The 18,773-nt window shown below is 39.1% G+C and overlaps 1 protein-coding gene across 2 annotated transcripts in view; it reads left to right on the top strand.

Moving 5' to 3' along the window:
- Window positions 1-18,773, top strand: part of LUZP2 (leucine zipper protein 2) — a 477,600-nt gene that overhangs the window by 382,730 nt on the left and 76,097 nt on the right. For both annotated transcript variants that reach the window (XM_041730695.1, XM_041730696.1), the window contains exon 8: window positions 12,113-12,187. In XM_041730695.1, coding sequence (XP_041586629.1) covers window positions 12,113-12,187 — 75 coding nt within the window. The remainder of the gene's footprint in view (window positions 1-12,112; window positions 12,188-18,773) is intronic.

Raw genomic sequence — 18,773 nt, 5'->3', positions numbered from 1 at the left:
ACTTCTTTTTTTAAAAATATTTTATTTATGTATTCATGAGAGACAGAGAGGGAGAGAGAGAGGCAGAGACACAGGCAGAGGGAGAAGCAGGCTCCATGCAGGGAGCCCAACGTGGGACTCGATCCCGGAACTCCAGGATCAGGCCCTGGGCTGAAGGCAGGTGCCAAACCGCTGAGCCACCCAGGCTGCCCCACCCAATACTTCTTAAGCAACTGCTAAGTACCCATCACTAATCTAATAATTATTGATTCAAGGGTTAGCAAAACAGAAGCAATGGGTGTCGTGAGCCTGTTGCCCCGTGAGGGAATGCGGCATTAACAATCGGATAGATAAATGGATAGATGACACCTGTAATAGCCAGCACACATTAATACAGACATGCAAGTTGTTCAGCTATTAAAGTACTTTTGTACCAACTGCTAAATAACCATTTCCTCCTTCATCCTGGCCCTTCTGGAACCCTACATCTCTCCTGGCACTGAGCTGTCATTTAGCAATAAATGGCTAACACCCGTTACAGCACAATAGCTCTGCCATAACACCGGGATAATCATGCACATCTTCACTTAGATCACTTAGATCACTCAATCCAGGCTGATGTGTAGTTTAACCCAAGTCCTCTGATCTTCCATGGAACGTACAAAGATAGGCAGTCTTATTGGCAGCTGTTACAGGACTGTTTCCCATCTGCCACCCTATCTTTCGGGAGGTTTCCCTGTAGCAAACTCTTCTCCACCTTCCTAATGTCAATAAGGCATGAGACTTTCCATATTACACATCTGCACCTCCCTTGGGTATAGCTGTAGGCTTTGCTGTAGTCTAGAGTTGGAGCCACAATGACCGAGAGGCCCACCACATGTGTTGCCTTTGATCTGGCACCCTGGTTTGATGTCATCCATTGATATTAGAAACATGACGTGCCAACACCATGCTGATCTTCCTTATGTTTTCAGTGTGAGTAATAAACTGTCCAAATTGATTTGGGCTCATGTCTCTTTCCTAGCTGAATCGATGGGGGTATGGCAAGCCTGCTTAGGAGCTGCCACAGTGCTGCTATTTAGGGACTGCTTGACTACTTGACACCTGTCAAGCAGAGAACTCTCAGAACCCCGTTCCAGCATTCAGGGCAGAGTCAGACTTAATTAGTCCATGTCCGTATCATACCGATCATTTTCTATGTCAAAAATCACAACTGGTAAAAATATTAGGAAGAAAAAATATAATTTTCACAAGAGAATCTAACAAGAATGCTAAAATTATATTTGTGCTTCAGAAATAGATCTCTATACGAATTAGCATGTCAACTGGAATCTCAAGGATGAGTAGGAATTGACCAGGGCAAACAGGGTAGCAGGGAATTTCCCATGATTCTAAGCAGAAAGAGCAGGTACATGTGCAGACCCTGAGGTGTTAAGAAGTGTGCCTTTTTCAGTAAACTATAAAAAAGGCCATTGAGATGTTATATAATGCTCTTGAATCAAGATATTATCTCTTTGTCTCTTCTGAGAGCCTAGTAAAACACTTGTCATTCTACCAATAAAGGTAAAGTGCCTGTGACTTCAAGTAGAACACCAATATAGTTTTGTTGTCTTACTATGTAAAAGACACATTGACAGCTCTTAGTGGTAAATACAGAAATATTGAAGAAGCCCTTAGGCCGTGAGCTCCGTGATATAAAGGTATTGCCTTACGTTGTGTTTATTTGTAACTGACCTCATACCAGGACACTGAAAATAATATAAATGAAGATGTGAGAAAAGGAAGGAAGGAAGGAATAAAAGAGTGAGGGGAAGGGGGGGGAAGAAAGGAAAGAAGGAGGGAGGGAGGGAGGAAGGATGGGAGGCTCTCTACATTTATACATTTATATATAAATGTATAAAGTTCTGGGGAGGGGATCCCTGGGTGGCTCGGTGGTTTGGCACCTGCCTTTGGCCCAGGGTGTGATCCTGGAGTCCTGGGATCGAGTCCCGTGTCGGGCTCCTGGCGTGGAGCCTGCTTCTCCCTCCTCCTGTGTCTCTGCCTCTCTCTTTCTCTCTCTATCATAAATAAATGAATAAATAAATAAATAAATAAATAAATAAATAAATAAATAAATCTTTTAAAAAATAATAAAGTGCTGGGGATTTATTATACCTGCAGTAAATACCTATTGAAAGACTGAATGGAAAAGGAGAAAGATTTCATGAAGAAATTACTTATAATGACACATAAATTTAAAAATGAAGACATTAGAATCTGAAATAATTAACCTGAAAATATATAAATTCCAAATAGACTCATAGTGCAACCTCACAGAGGCATCCCCAAAGAACTCCTACTTGTTGGCTTGCTCAAGGCAATTTAAATGAAGAGGACGGACACAGTTCTAGACTACTCCCTTTACCAGAGCTAGTGAGCAGTCCTTTTTTTTTTTTTTTTTTTTTTGACCTAGCTTGGGTGGGGTAGACTGTCTTGTCAAACAAAATTAATTGCCAGAAAAGAAGAAAAGATAGAGTAGGATAAACTGTGCCAAGCCCCTATATGAAGGAGTTTGCATTTTATTGTAAAGGCGAAAGAAAAAAAATCCTGTTTTTTTAATCAAGGAGAAACAGGTTAATGGAAATGTTCATGAAAAATAAACCTGGTGGAGTATGCGGGTTGACTTGCTGGAGGAGGAAGGGGAGAAAAGTAGAGACTACAGCAGAGAACACAGTAGAACGGGTGTAGCAATCAGTAAAGTAGAAATGAGGGCCCACTCTAGTAGTTCTAATTAAATCAGTAGACAGGGAACAAATGGAATTTGTGACTAAAGGGGCATGGGAAGAAAAGTCCTTTTGGGAATGGGGCAAAGGCGATGTGTTTGGAACACAGGATAACTAACAACCCCGTAGAGGCATCTACACCCTAATCCCCAGAACCTGCGAATATGGTATCCTGCATGGCCTGCGGAGGTACCCGAGTTAAGACTCTTGACATGGACAGATTATCCTGGATTATCTGCCAGCAATGTAATCACAAAAGTCTTTATAAAAAAGGAAGCAGAAGACCCAGTCAGAGAAGATATGATGCCAATGAAAATAAATGTTGGAGCTCTGTGGCCACACACCAAGGAGTATAGGAAGCTTCTGGAAGCTGGGAAAGGCAAGGAGCAGATTTTACCCTAGAGCTTCCAGGAGAAACCAGGCTTGTCAACACCTTGACGTGAGCCCAGTGAGATTTATTTTGCATTGCTGACCTCCACAACTTTATGATAATAAATTTGTGTTAAGCCAGTGAGCTTGTGATGATTTGTTTATAGCGGCAATAGGAAATGGATGTGATGTGCCATTGACAATAATATAAACAGAGAGAAGGTTATGACTTCATTCTCTACAGGCTGATTTTGAGGAATCAGAAGACTGTGATTATTTGACATATCTTTCACGAAATTTAAAAATTTACGGAAAGATACAGGAATAGAATTGTTTGAGTCTAGGTGTCATAGGAACCAAAGTTTTCCATGAATTCTCATCTTTAGGTAGAGATAAGAGGAAGAGGAACCAGAATATAAGACAGACAAGTAGAAAAAAAAATAGACAGAGCTGGAATAAATGAAACGAGGCTGGAAAGTTTTCAGGAGGTCATAGCGGCCGATCTTCCAGGCAAGGAAATAATCAATTATTCACATAATACAGAAAGCTCCCGGACAGTGAAGCCTGTGATGAGCAACGGGTTTTTCAATCCTTGAAGAATCTTTGACTTAAGTGTTTCCATTGGTGGAATAATAATAATGAAAAAGATTAGAATACAAACGCAAGAATTTTTGCAGAGAATAATAATAATATTCTTCAAAAATGAAAAAAAAAAAGTTGTTTCTTGGGGTAAGAAACAAAGATGAGAGATGGAAAGAAGCTGCAACCGAGCCATGACTGAGGTTGTCTACTCCATAGAGGTACCGAGGGCCTGTGTTGTCCAATTTAGCTTTTAAGTCGTTGGAGTAAAAGTAGCCCAGTGTGGTATGTTTGGAGTCAGGCCGATTTGGTAGCAAAACTTCATTGTGGTCCGATGTTATTCTCTTTGATCCTTTTTCCTCACTAGTCAGACATGGTAATACTATACACCCCTTGGGGTTAACGATAAAATTTGGGAGGTAATATACAGGAATGGACCCATACCTGCCACACTGTGGTAACTTAAAAAACGGTATTTATGAGTATTAAATGGTATTTATTCTTATGTAATAGCAGGGAGAGAGAATAAAGTGAAAATATAGATTGATACCAGATAAGAGAATATAGAGAGATATGAAAAATACCCATGAAAACAGTAATACAGAAGCAGCAATTTTTTTGTACTTTATTTATACTCAAAGAGTCTTTATTTATCTTACACTCACAATTATATGAGCAGCAGGCCATTTGTGTAGTTTGAAGGACCACCCACCATCCAGGATTTTAGCTAGTCTACATTGAGCTGATGGTACCCGCCTGAGAAAGTCACAGATTAGATAACGTACGTTTCTTCTCCATCGCTCTCAGATTAAGAAGCGATTTTCATTACATGTTCTATTGTGATCTGGAATCATTACTCCTAGGAGTTATTGCCTCATAGAACATTTATGACAAAGACAAAATAGATTCATAGAAACTTAGGTGTTTACCTTCATGCAGTAAATACAGCAGTAAAGACAAATGAGATGCTTGCAGGGCATATTTCTAAGCAGTGTATTCAATCCAGGTCTATCTAGATCACAGAAACCTCCCAAGGCATCGGAGAAAAGGAATCATGTGATAGCCATGGGGAATAAAACCTCCAGGCATTGTACAGAATCCTTTTGCAGTTTCTGGATGTGTGGCTTAGGGTCTAAGATTCATTAGCTGAGATCCAAAAAGCTGAGGAGGGTGCCAGGGAAGCAGCTAGAAAGTGCTGTCACGATTCCAAAGACCAATATAAGGAACAAGAGTCTGTAAGGAAATGTTTGGGCATCAAAGACGATTTGCCTGCAGCTACCATCTAACCTGTAATGGTAGATAGTGGATGGGGGGAAACTCCGTCTCCCTCCTAAGCCTACGTCTTTTTTCCCCTTTTTTCGTTGCTATCAGTTCTAGGTGCATATGCAAGTGCCATTATATACTCAAGTCCTTTTTCCAGTAAAATGAATGATACGGTACATTCTCTATGAAATTCATCTAGCATAAAAATACACTTGAAAGGGGTAGTTTTCTGCCGAAAGCTTCCTTAGACTCATTGGCTACCATCCCCTACTCTTTCGTTTGACTTTGGGTCATATATTTTCATTTCTCTGAATACCTAGTAAGATTTTATTTTGTGCTGGAGACTGTCACTTACATGTCAGAGAGATTCTGAATTTTACATTCTTTTGAAGATTGTTAGTTTTTGTCCAATAATGCAGTTAAAATGCTGGTGTCCGCCTCGACGTAGAGGTGGCATCACCCTTTGTCAGCGCTCCAAGATGGTATCCAGTACCTCTCACTTGACTGAGTTAGACCCCCAAAAATCTGCCTCCTCCTCGGCCTCCCAGAATCTTAATCTAGGTTTTGATGTAGACGTTCTTGAGGTTGGCTCAAAGTAGACTTTATAGTAGCTCAGGACTCAGCAAACATTTTTGATAAATGATCACATGATTAATACCTTAGTCTTCGGAAGCTATATGGTCTCTCTCGCAGCTCCCCAATTCCACTACAGTAACACAAATGTAGCTGGACACTACATAAATAACGGTGGCTGTGCTCCAATAAAATTTTATTTACAGAAACAGGCAGTGGGCCAGATTTGGCCTTTGGGCTGTGATTTGCCAACCACCGCTCTCCCGCATGGCTATTCATCTAAAGGCTGTTACTTTGTTGCCTGTGGTGTTAATAAGGCTTATGGATGCTTCTAGAATGCTAATGTCCTTCTGCAGTGCTCAGCCTCCCGTGTCTGTTCTGCTCTCAGCCACTTAACAGTTGATTTGAGATTTGCCTCGTGTAATACATTGTCCTACCTATGTCCAGCCCAAGTCTCAGCCAAGAATTTGCAGGAACATCCCCACAAACTGACTTTTGGAACCCCTGCCCTTGCCCGTGCCCCTCTTCCTCTGTTCTCTTTCCCTCTTCTACTCCAGGCATTCAATTTGCCCCAAACTCTGATCTCTGCCTCCACAGCTCAGGGCAACTGCAGTGATCTGCTGGGGTCCAGCCCTTGCAGCTGGGTCAGTAAATGGCCCTCAGGCAGAAAGCTGGTCTAGTGACAGGTCTCACCTAGCGAGTTTTCCATAATCTGTGGGTCACCCCCTGACCTAATTAGCTCATGGCTGTTTCTGGAGAAGGACTTGGCCAATACCAGTTACCATAAGCAAAAGGTTGGGATCTTTTCTTTTCAAATGACAGAAAATATAAATATCTAACGAGACTTTAATTAATGAACGTGAATCATATGTACTCACAGTAGTGAAAATGCAAGGTTCCTTTGATTTCAGGTGTTACCGGTATGATGGCAAAGTTTTCAAAGTCACCAGATCCTGTAATATATTTATTTGCTATTTTCTATGCTCTACTTTTTTCTCTAGTACAGTTTTAGCCTCAGGACGTTCTCTTTTATTCTAGAGATAAGGCTGTTATAACCGAGACTTAAACATCCTCATATTACACTATCAAGAGAAAGGAAAAAAAAAAAACCATACTATCTGTTCACTCAGATGAAGAAGAGAGACCACTTTCATTCCAGATGTAAGGGATCACATCCCCATCACTGGAGCTCGGTGTTGAGATAATCTCTCCTAAAATGCACTACTGACAAAGGGTGTGAGCCACTTTCCTCCAAAGTGTAGATGTTCTTGAGGAGAGAAAGGGAACCCACATCAAAGACACAATGACAAACTGATCGGGATAGATTTTCTTTAAATGGCCATGAGTGCTACATGCATATACACATGATGGCAATAGGATACTTATAAAACCTTGATTTTGAGGGAAATTATATATGCCAGCTCTTCAAGGTTTAACATATAACCTTGATATATTAAAAGTTTTAATAGCACTTGTAACCGGATGTTATGCTAAGCTCTGTGCCTGTATAATTTGAGGTTCAGATTTGGTCCTTGTTACGTGTAATAGTCAATCAGTTCCACGTCTGTCAGTGTCACTGCCAACTTATTAATGTTGAAACGAGAAGATATTGAATCAAAGAATCAAATGGCCAAAGATAATCTTGGTATCACAACTTCCTACTTTTTTGAGGGTGAGTAGAAACAAATAGGAATTGTTGATTGCCTGCCTCCTAACTCTGTGGTAAAGTGGAATGTAGAGATGATGTTGGTGGTGGTGTGGTTGCCTATATTATATCTCTTGACTATTATCCACATCTTCTAGGTTGGTGCTGCTGAGCAGGGAACATGTGTGTCTTATGTACTAATAGATGCATTGAATCATACAGAAAAAATCCAGTCCTATCATTATCCTTTCACCAACTACCAAGTATATCCTACCGAGTACTTGAGAGCATTTCTCTTATGACTCTATTATCCTCGATGGATGAAAGGTGTTAAACATGCAAACTTTCTCCAAGGGTCTGAGTCAATTCCAAACACTTTAAATCTAAAGTTCATCAGTAAATTTTGAGCACATGTCATTTAATATATGTGTATTTGTTAGTTGTAAATAGATTATATGCATTCATATCTTTAGTGGTGAGGACCAGCTATGGATGCAAACTGCCTAAATTTGAATTCCAGATCTGTTATTGCCCAGCTGTGTGATCTTGAGCAAGGTATTTTATAAATCTGCATCTCAGTTTCTCATTTTAAGAGCATAGAAACAATGCTCTGTCCCAGATAGAGTTGTTATGTGGAATGAATACGGAGAGAAAGAGTTCAGGTGCGTTATCATCATTGTTATATTATTCTTATACTATCATATCGTGTATGTTATAAGCATAAATAACAAACGAGATTTAGAAAATGCATAAATATAAGCTCTAATATTTTATATAGGGATATTTTAGTATAAAAATCATAGATTACAGAATATTTTATAATAGCACTTATTTTACGATGTTAACATCTGGAATTAAAATGAAGAATTTCTAATATGCTCACCTCACACTCTAATGGGACGTCTCTAATACTCGCTGTCCATTATTTGCTGTAACACACCTGCGTGTTTTTATTGGTTGTAGAGCAATTGCATCTTATCAATAATAAAGCAGTGGAGCCATTGCTAGGGCTTCTGAAGCCTTCTCTCCTTGTTTTGCTGATGCCACCTTCAAACTTGCTGCAATGTGGGCTGGGCCATTTCTTCCCTGCCCCTAAGAGACTCAGCTATTATACTCCTTTACCGACCTATGTCCCCTATAAAGGAATCACAGTAGTCTTATTTAAGCTCTTTATTAAAACTTTGCAGGGGCCAGAACATTAGGAGGACGCTCTGTTCTGAATTCCCTACTCAGAGTCTATATACATACTTCCCTGATCTGGCCCTAGATGGGTCAGTGTAGTCTTTCCAGGCAGGAGGCCGTGCCAGGAAACACTTGGGGGGGACATTGTGCTGACATGCCTGTAGTGCTTCCTTTTCTTATGCTCCCATCAGAAGATGAAATAGCTGAGATTTTTGATAGCATTCACCATGGCTATAGATTCATGTTTCTTAGAAGGGGGGAGAAAAGACACTTTTTTGTGTGATATAAGCACTAATGTCTTCCTTTATAATCCAGCCCAATTTAAGTTAAATTCTTGAGGAAAATAGCAAGGAACAGATCCAGAAGCAAGACTGGATGGTGCAGCCAAACCAGCCTCCAGTGTTTTGTGGTCTGTAAAAACCTGAAACTCTGAAGCAACATTTTTTTGTTAAGTAAATTAAGACTTATGATAGGGACTCTAGCTTCTAACTAGAAAGCTCAAATGAGAAAATGTACATGTATGAAAATTAAATGTCATAGTGTTTTGCCGTTACTTTTATTAAGGAAGAAGGCACTCTGACTTCTCAGGTGACACACTTAATGTTTAGCAGTTAGAATTTTACATATGGTCTCACCCATATATGGAATAGAAGAAATAGTGAAAGGGCTTATGAGGGAAAGGAGGGGAACTGAGTGGGAAATATTAGAGAGGGAGACTAACCATGAGAACCTCTTAACTCTGGGAAACAAACAAAGGGTTGAGGAAGGGGAGGTAGGTCAGCAGATGGATTAGCTGGGTGATGGGCACTGATGGGATGAGCACTGGGTGTCATACTATATGTTGGCAAATTGAATTTAAATTCAAAAAATTAATTAAAAAAAAGAATTTCATAATGTGATGTTCACTTTACATGCTTGCCACTCATGTATGTTTTCAACCTGTGTACACAGATGATGTTTCCTGGCCTGAGAAGAATCAATCCTTTCACAGATACTTGTTCAGTGATAAATGTGAATGAAAGCTGCTCAGAGTCATGACTAGCTCCTCATAAGTCGCCCTATCTTTTACTTTACTGGAGTTAAATTGAGAAAACAAGTAGGGGCACCTCGATGGCTCAGTGGGTTGGGCATCTGCCTTTGGTCAGGTCATGATTCCAGGGTCCTGGGATTGAGTCCTACATCTGGCTTCCTCCTCAGAGGGGAGTCTGCTTCTCTCTCTCTCCTCCCAACTTGTGCTCTCTCTCACTATCTCTCTGTGTATGTATCTCTCTCAAATAAATAAAATCTTAAAAAAAAAAAGAAAAGAAATCAACTTGACTTAAAACAAATAAAATTTGGGGGACACCTGGGTGGCTCAGTCCAGGGTCCAGGGATTGAGTCCTGCATTGGGCTCGCCACAGGAAGTCTGCTTCTCCCTCTGCCTGTGTCTCTGTGTCTCTTATGAACAAATAAATAAAATATTTTTAAAAATACAAACAAAATTGACTATCTAGTAAAATCTTCTGTCTTTTATGTGTCTTCTGATAGATTCACATCCATAGAACTATTATATTTAATGAAATTTTATAGCTACTATATATGAATCCGGTAGCTCATCCTTCCAAAACTAGCACCAACATATGATAATATATGCCAGTATCTACAATTCCTTTGATTATTTTCCTTATTCTTCTTATAACCTTCTGTCTTCCAAGATCTCTCGGCTAGATTTTACCAGGTTCAATGAGTCCTTAGAAGAGGTTAAATACTTAAAATCCTGGGAATAGCTTTCAAAGGTATATTTTTTTATTTCCGTTGGAATTCATTCTATCTGCCCTAATACAAGTTTCCTGGATTGCTATATTACTGAACAATCTGGGTCATTCTTTAGTAGGGATCCTCTAGGATGAATGACAAGATTTGGGCTGAAATCCTCCCAGGGAGGAAAACAGGCCAAGGCAAGAGGTCCTATCCCTATGCAGACCCCTCTGGACTGCAGGAAACTGATGGTGGCATCTTGAGGAGAGTGGCTGCCTACCAAAGAGGACCTGAGAAAGAAAATAGCATGGGAACCTGGGGGCAGGGGTAGAGCGAGACATGAGGACTTGCTGGGCAGCATGGAGGTTCCTTCAGATGGTCACTAGAATGTAGACTGGGGCTAGTACAGACACGCTCACTCCCTTTCCCCAACTTCTGAGGACCTAGCGCATAACAAGTGGGAGTGTGGGTTGGCCCTGCTACCCCTCTCCATTGTCCCTAACTCCTATCCTTGGCTGAGGACACAGCAAGAGATAGAAGAGACATCCTTCTTCTTCCATCCATTGAGGCTCAGTCCTGTGGACAGAAGCTGGCTTAGGCAGGGCCAGTGGTGGCCAGGGACAGTCCCAGTGTGAGTCTTGAGTGCTCAGTGGTTGAGGAAGGTCGATGGCTCCAACGCAGCAGCAATGCACAGCAGGTAGGATGGCATTAGTAAAGGGTTAGGGATGTGAGACTGAGGCCTCTGGCCTCAAGGTCTTCACAGTGTGGGGTTCGGCGGTGGGAAGATAGGAAAGATAGAGACAAACAGGGCCAAGGTGAATACAGGTGGGGGCCTAGGGCTCAGAGCTTGTTGGTTTTCCTTCCACTTATGGATACCTTCATATTGGAAGTCTACTTTCTCTGTTTTTTTTTTTTTAGTTCAAATTTTTATTTTTAAGCATATACATTTATAAATACACATATGATATATTTTATATACATGGATTAGGTAGCTATTAAGTGATAAGCCTTCTGCTGTCAACTTTTCCTGATGAATTCAGTCTCCTTCTCCAACAAGACCATGAGGAAGATCTTCCATTCTTTACAGTCTGAGATTATTTTCATCGGCTAAATGTAGGAGACAGGGAAAGGCCAGGGGTACAGAGAAGTTCTGAAACCTGAGAGGAGGCAGGTTCTTCTGCAAGTCCTTTATGAGTCTGCTGAGCATCTTCTAGATATAAATACATCTTCCAAACCTGAAGCCATTGCTCTTTTTTAACAGAACAGTTATGGCATTTGCAAAGGTACTGGGATATGGTAGGATAGAGATGTGTGTTGGATTAAACCTCAATAATAAAAAGAATGAACACTATTACACTAGTCTGTTCAGACTGCCATAGTATAAGCCACAGATTGGGTGACTCAAACAACAGAAATTTATTTTCTCACCATTCTAAGGGCAAGAAGTCTGAGATTAAGGTGCTAGTAGACGTGGTTTCTCATGAGGGATCTTCCTCGCCTGCAGATGGTACCACTTGAGTCCTCACATTGGCTTTACTCTGTGTGAACATGGAGAGAGAGAGAGAGATTTCTGGTGCCTCTTCTTATCAAGACATGAGTCATATGGGATTAGGGCCCCACACTTAATTACCTCCCTAAAGGCCCTGTCTTCAAATACAACCACATATCAGGAGGGGGTTCGTTAGACCTTCAATATATGAATTTTAGGGAAATCTAATACAGTACAGAACAACTGGAAACATAGCTGACATAAGAAGGCAAAGTATATTCAGGGCCTTGAGCTGGAACTTTGCAACTAGATATTTTGGTCCAGTGAAGAATGTAGTACATATTAATTAATCCAGAATGCACCATTTTCTGAAGCTTAATCAAAGGTTATACAGTATTTTTAACCTGAATTCTAAATAGACTTCACAAAGTTGTTTTTTTTTTTTTTATTCTTTGCAATGAATGAAAGATGCTTAAAGTGAAAAGGAGCATTATAGAATTTACTAAGAAGGTTTGTCTCCCTTTCATTTTACAGGCCCAACAACTTACTGAATTGGAACGAAAATTAGCTGTGGCCAAAAATGAGCTGGAGAAAGCAGCTCTTGACCGGGTAAGTTTGCATCTATGAGTCCTCATAGCTTCAGTTTTAGCAGACAAAGCTAGGGTAGACCTATTGCTTCATCTGATTTATCAATGCTCTTCTGGATGCTGTACCTGGACGATGGTTATAGAATTCGTGAGTTCAAAAAATGTGGAACCCAAATCTTTCCTCCTTTTTGCTGCTATCGAATATTGACTCAAGGTTCAGCCTTGTGAGTTCATGACTTTTCATTTTCCACCTTACGGGTACATGTATTCTGTAACACCATGAATAAACACGCTGTAAGGGCCGGCAAAGATGCGAGATTAACCCTGCATGAGTGAGTCATGGAACACATGGAAGTAGTCATTGACACTTTTTTATTTTGGAAATCTTAAATCAGAGTTCTGGAGGTAGAATCATTAAAGAAAGTAGCACTTCTAACCAACTTTGTTCATATAAAAATAATGCAGGAGGGAGTGACCATCCATCTTTGTAACACCTTTTCTTAAATATAATTCACATACCATAGAAGTCACATTTTTAAAGTTGACAAAGTTGTGCTACCATCACCTCTAATTCCAAAAAAATTTCTTAAATGCTTTTTATCTCCTTTATTTCATTTGGTTTTATTAATTACTCATTGTGTTACAAATGTGTATGCTCAGGATAAACCACAACTCCCACTTGATGTTGACCATTTCCTTTCAGTGTTCTTCATATGAAACACACACGGAGAACAGGCAATTGGCATATGGAAAGGGAAATAGGAAGAAATTGATTAAATAATTCAGAATTACTGTTATGCTGGACTTTGACAAAATTTCTAAACGCCTCTCATTCTTTTTTTTTCATTTTTAAATCAACTTTATGAAGTTTTAGGAAATAAACATTTCTTTATTCTTCAGTTCACTCAAAAGGGGAGGATGATTTTAAAATAATCTCTTTGTTTACTCATGCCCGTTTATTAAATATCCAGTGTAGTTTTCTGTAATACTGAGAATATATGTCTAGCACATATTAATACAGGAAACTCTGAGAACTCAGTCATAGTATTTTAGACTTGAGAAGACAAACAGCACATTTTTCTCAATCAGAAGAATGGAAAATCTGTACCAAAGGAACAGGGCCATCCAGGAGTAATCTGCATTTTACTAAGCCTTCAACACATCCTCTGATAAAGATCAATTCTTGATTAGGTTGGAGTTAGCAGCCATCATCCTATCTAACACTGGAAAGATAGACCCTCACTTGTGGAAGATATCCTCTGGAAATTTTTTGGTTTATTTATACACAGTGTTTGACATGTAATAAAATTGTTTCTAGATGTGTGGAGAGGAAATACAATCTGATCAGTATACAGAAAGAGAACAAGGAAAGCACAACTGAAGCTGATTCGGACATTGGAATGAGAAAAAAAGATGATGGTTGTGTGTGTGTGTGTGTGTGTGTGTGTGTGTGTGTGTGACAATAGAGGAAAGTAGACAAAACAGATAAAAAGATAAAATTTTTCACTAGACTTGGAATCTATTAAAAAAATCAAGTCGATATTGTAGAACTAAATAATGCAAAGCATCTAATTGAGACTTTAACTTTGTTCAGTAGCTGATTAGATAATCAGGACATAATAGAACTGAAGACATATAAGGAGAATTAATAACAAATGCCTTTAGTAACATAGAGAAAGTACAAATAAATGGAACATAAACAGAAAGAATAAGAAATGTATATTAATCTTAAAAAATTTTAAGTATTTATAATTGTTGTCCCAAAAGGAATGACAAACAGAAGCAATATTTGTAGAGATAAAGACTTAGAATTTTCCAAATGGGAAATTATAGATGAGTCCAAGAGACAGATCTCACCATCCTACATCAGTATGTATACAGCAATATTCCTTAAAATTGTATATGGATTTTTAAAAGTATACTTAAGACCCAGGCACTTTTTAAATTCTACTATATTTCAGTACCATTTATTAACAAAAGGTGCTTAACTAAGAAAAATAAAAATGTGACTAAAACCAGTGAGATGTCATCTCAACACCATCAGACTGGTACAAATTTAAAAGTCTAATGATATCAAATCCTGATACGCTAGTGGTGGGAGTGTAATTATTAAATCAGTTTTTAAATGTGTGTATCCTGGGATTTACACTCATCCCCATGTGGTTGGAGACACGCATAAGAACATGAAATACAACAATTTTTGTATTAATAGCATATTGAAATAATTTAAGTGCTTACTGTTAGAATTAGCATATACATTTCCTATATGTTCCATACTCATATTTTCAAATAGTAATCAAAATTTAATTTTAGTGAATAAATGCAAAGACATTTATAGCGGTATTAACACATCCGTAACATACCGTTGAGTAAAAAGAATCAGAATTAGATATATGGTATTTAACAATTGTTCAAATACACAAATCACATTTTTTGGATTATATATCATATAAATAGGTGAAATAAAAAAATACATGCAAATTCAAGAACCCATTGCCTTTGGGGAAAGATGGAGTAAAATCACACTAAGGGTGCTTAAAACTACCTCTCCTGTTTCCCAAGTGTTTCATTTTCCTATAATCGTATGGATGCTGATAGTCTTTAATTTATACACACACACACACACACACACACACACATAGTTTGCACACACTCTATACATGCCTCATTTAGTGTATACATTAGGTGTATGTAGCACATGTGTGTATATATTACCAATATGTCTATGCATGTTATATGTATTTTATTAAATTATAATAAATATCACATATGACAAAAATATAATATAAACGTGAGGCTTTTTAATATTTAATTCAGCTTGCTATTTACCTGATACTTGTTATAATTGTTATATTGTTCTCTGTTTGCCCCTATATTTTTCAAAATGTTATTTTAAACCATGAAGAAACTGTGCTATCTGCTGTCAAGAGCCTTCCATTTCTGTGATCACTGCTTACCAGTCGTTTTACTTAAAAAAATTAAGCAAGTAAGATCATAGACTTGCTTTGCAATAATATGCTGTGTACATTTATTTAGCTGCTTTGTAAGGAAAAGAGATTGCCTCCTAACCACAGGGTAAACCATGGGCGTTTTGATACGGGTTAGAGGAGATAGAATTTTTCGGGTAGACTCATCCTGGAGTCCTTATGCTATCTCCTTGCTTAAATAACAACTAAATATTTTAACCACTCGATTCCTTTGTGATCATCTTATTTCATATTTTCCAAGTATTTAAGAAACTGTTTAGGATTTTAAAGAAAGCCTGCATGCCATTTTGTAGACTAGGCCAAGTAAAATTCATCTTGCCATGATTCCAGCTTTACGAGATTTATTTTAATTTATGTGAAAAATAAGTTTATACTAATCTATGTTAATCTCTGACTCTATCCAACTCATGCTACATAATATGACTTTTAAAAAAGGGACACGATTCTCTATAGAGTTGGGAGAATCAGAAAGTCAGAGATACATATAAATCCTAAAATTCAACTAGACCATTTTTTTTAATCCTTTCTCCAACATCCCTGCCACAATCTCTACGAGATACTCTAAATCCTAGGAAGACATTGGATTTCTGGGATCCCAAGGAAGCCCAGCCTCCTTTGATTTTTTAGCAGCTCTGACTGTTGGAATGTACCCCCCTTCCGTTAAATCTTTTCCCTGATTTGACTTCACACGATCCACTCAGGTTTGAAATGCCATTCGTGTGACCCCCACGTGGTCAGATCTAGGGGAAACAGAAAATATGTTGGGTGCGTGCTGTAGAGTTCCACAGCTCTCACAGTTTGTTGCATGCCGAAAATTAGGAAATAATTGTTTGTGGAGCTAGGATGTCTCAGAAGCACAGAGGGTGAGTGCATTATAAGTACTTGCAGGTTGTACAAGGTGCAGTAGTCACATAATATGTCACGAGCAAATTATAATTTAGCCTGAGTCACAGAACTCCAGGTTGACCAAGGGTTTTCCTCCTTCCTCTTACCCATTGTACGCTTTTCTCCACCCCATCTCTACCCACTCCCCACTCGGGTGTGCCTAGCCCACACCATGCCACAGTCTGGATTTGGCACAAGAGCCTTTATGCTGCAGTGTTTAAATAAAGGTTTCCAGAATCAGCCTGCCTTTCTTCAGTCACAACTCTCCCACCGGATGGCCGTGTTCGAATTCCTCAGACTCATTATGCATCACTGCAAAATGGAATAATGATAATAATAATAATAATAATAATAATAATAAAACTTACTTTATAAGGGTAGTGAGAAGACTATATGCGTCCAACAAAGTAAAGGACTAAGAAGTCTTGGCACATGGAAAACCCTCAGTAAACGTAGTAATTATTAACGTCAATGACTGAGATGGGAGAGACTGCCTGTTTGTGTTAAGCATTTTTCTCTTTAGCCTTCCAGATCTTGTCATTCCTTTTGCTACAGTTACTATAAAAGTATTTCATTTTACTAGAGGTCTGTTTCAACAAATCCCTTGTACCATATGTATGAGACTCATAAGCTGTGGTCATAAAGGCAGGTAGAAATAGTAGCTCACTTCAAAATGGAGAAAAACTACACTTTAATGAAATTGCTCGCTACCTCTCTCCATCATTTTTATATGAGACTTTTTTACTCTCTTCAGGTGCTGAGCTAGCTCCAAATAACCTTAAATACTTCATAAATATCACAAAAACATCTTCGCGCTCTAACTTGGCTCTCATGACATATTTAATAAAAGAGGTTTCAGTTTACTATCACAACATAAACAAAAATAATCTGAAGATCTAAGAATCAACCTTGGTTTTCCAAACAATCAATTATTTATTTGGCAATATCTTATGAATTATAAGAAGCCTCAGCTACTGGAATGTAAAAACAGCTTTATAGTGTGGAAAACTATCTCTCAAACTTTCATATTAAAATTATTATTATTTTTTTTTTGTCTATTGAATCTGACCATCACAAAATTTTGCTCAGGAAAGCATGCATGATTTACATCCATATTAAAGATGACACATGTTGGGGGCACCTGGGAGGCCCAGTCAGTTCAGCATCTGACTCTGGGTTTCAGCTCAGGTCATGATCTCAGGGTCGTGGGATCCAGCTCTGGGGGCAGTCTGCTTGAGATCCTTTCCCCCTCTCTCTCCCTCTGCTCCTCTCCCTGCTCCTGTGTGCATACTCTCTAAAAAAACAAATAAGTAAGTAAAATCATAAAAAAAGAAAAAGATGACAGAGTGTGAGGCAACCTACACATTCCCAGGACTAAGTAGTAAAAGAACAAGAACTGGCTTCGTTTGCCATGCGTGTGCGACACAGAGGTTGAGCGTCATAAGCAGCTATTGATTAAGTGGGTAAATGAAGATCTAATCATAACTCAATGAACTTGCTATTTATTCTACATACAAGGGACCTAGCACCTACCTAGACAGAGAATCAAAAATGTCAAAGTGACCATACAAGATTCACAGAGCTGCTTTCGTGGCCAAAGTAAAAGTTAGGGGAAAAGCCTTGGGATTCACAGCCCTTAGGGGAAAACCCTTGGGATTCACAGCCCTTTGTGGTCTTTCCAAGCCAGCAGCTAATACCATACCCAGATCTCTCTGAGGACCTCACATCTTCATGGAAATGAATTAAGAGGAGGGGGAATACTATCTTGTGAATTTTTATCTGTTAGGAGACGAGAAAGAAGGGGCACAGTTGTCTTTGCAAGGTATATCCTGTTGTTCCCAGAAAAAAGTGCATTTTCTGAGAAAAATACTTGCCTACAGACACATGAACAATTACCTTCTAAATCTCTGACCCATGTTAAGATCATATATGTACTCAGTAATTCCTTTTAAACTTTGCATACTATATAGCACAAGCATTAGTATTTTATTTACTTTTCTAATGATTAATTTATTTACTTTAGAGAGAGAGAGCCAGTGAGGGGAGGGGCAGAGGGAGAGAATCTTCAAGCAGACTCCCCACTGAGTATGGAGCCCCACGTGGGGCTCAATGTCATGACCTGTGAGATTATGACCTGAGCCAAAACCAAGATTCAGACATTCAACCGATTGAGCTACCCAGGTGCCCCCTAAGTGGAAGTTTTCTAATAGATATTTGGAAAAGGGGCTCATAGGCACAGGAAACAGCAAGTGTGAAGGCTCTAAGAAGCAAATACATTGGGAATCTTTGATGGTCTATAAGTAAAAAGAGGTTGAGGTAATCAGGTTCTTCCTTAAAAAGTTTTGCATCTTACTACTCTGTGGCAAAGCAAGTGAGAAACGGGGTCTGAGGCAAGGAGGAGAAAGACAGGGCAAAAACGAGACTGACCCTAGGAGGGAACAGGTTGTAAGATCTTGGACAAAGTGTACTCTGTACAGTTTGTACCGTATTTCATTAGGTGACATCTTGTTACAGTGAACTTCCAAGGGAGCAGTAACCTGTGATTTCAAACCAGACCACAGCTAGCAGTAGAAATGGAAACATAATGATGTCGTGGTGCAACCTCATGGTCTGAGTCCTGCTTATGGAACTGGGTCATCTAGAACCTGAGTAGCATCAGTGACAGGCTCTGTTGAGTCAGAGGAACTAACTGAAAGCTGTTTTTTGTGGTGGAAAGCGGAGCAAATTAGGGCAGGG

Source organism: Vulpes lagopus, chromosome 15, assembly GCF_018345385.1.
Source record: "Vulpes lagopus strain Blue_001 chromosome 15, ASM1834538v1, whole genome shotgun sequence".
NCBI lineage: Eukaryota > Metazoa > Chordata > Mammalia > Carnivora > Canidae > Vulpes > Vulpes lagopus.
The sequence above is the reverse complement of the archived record's forward strand: the minus strand, read 5'-3'. Positions and strand labels throughout refer to the sequence as shown.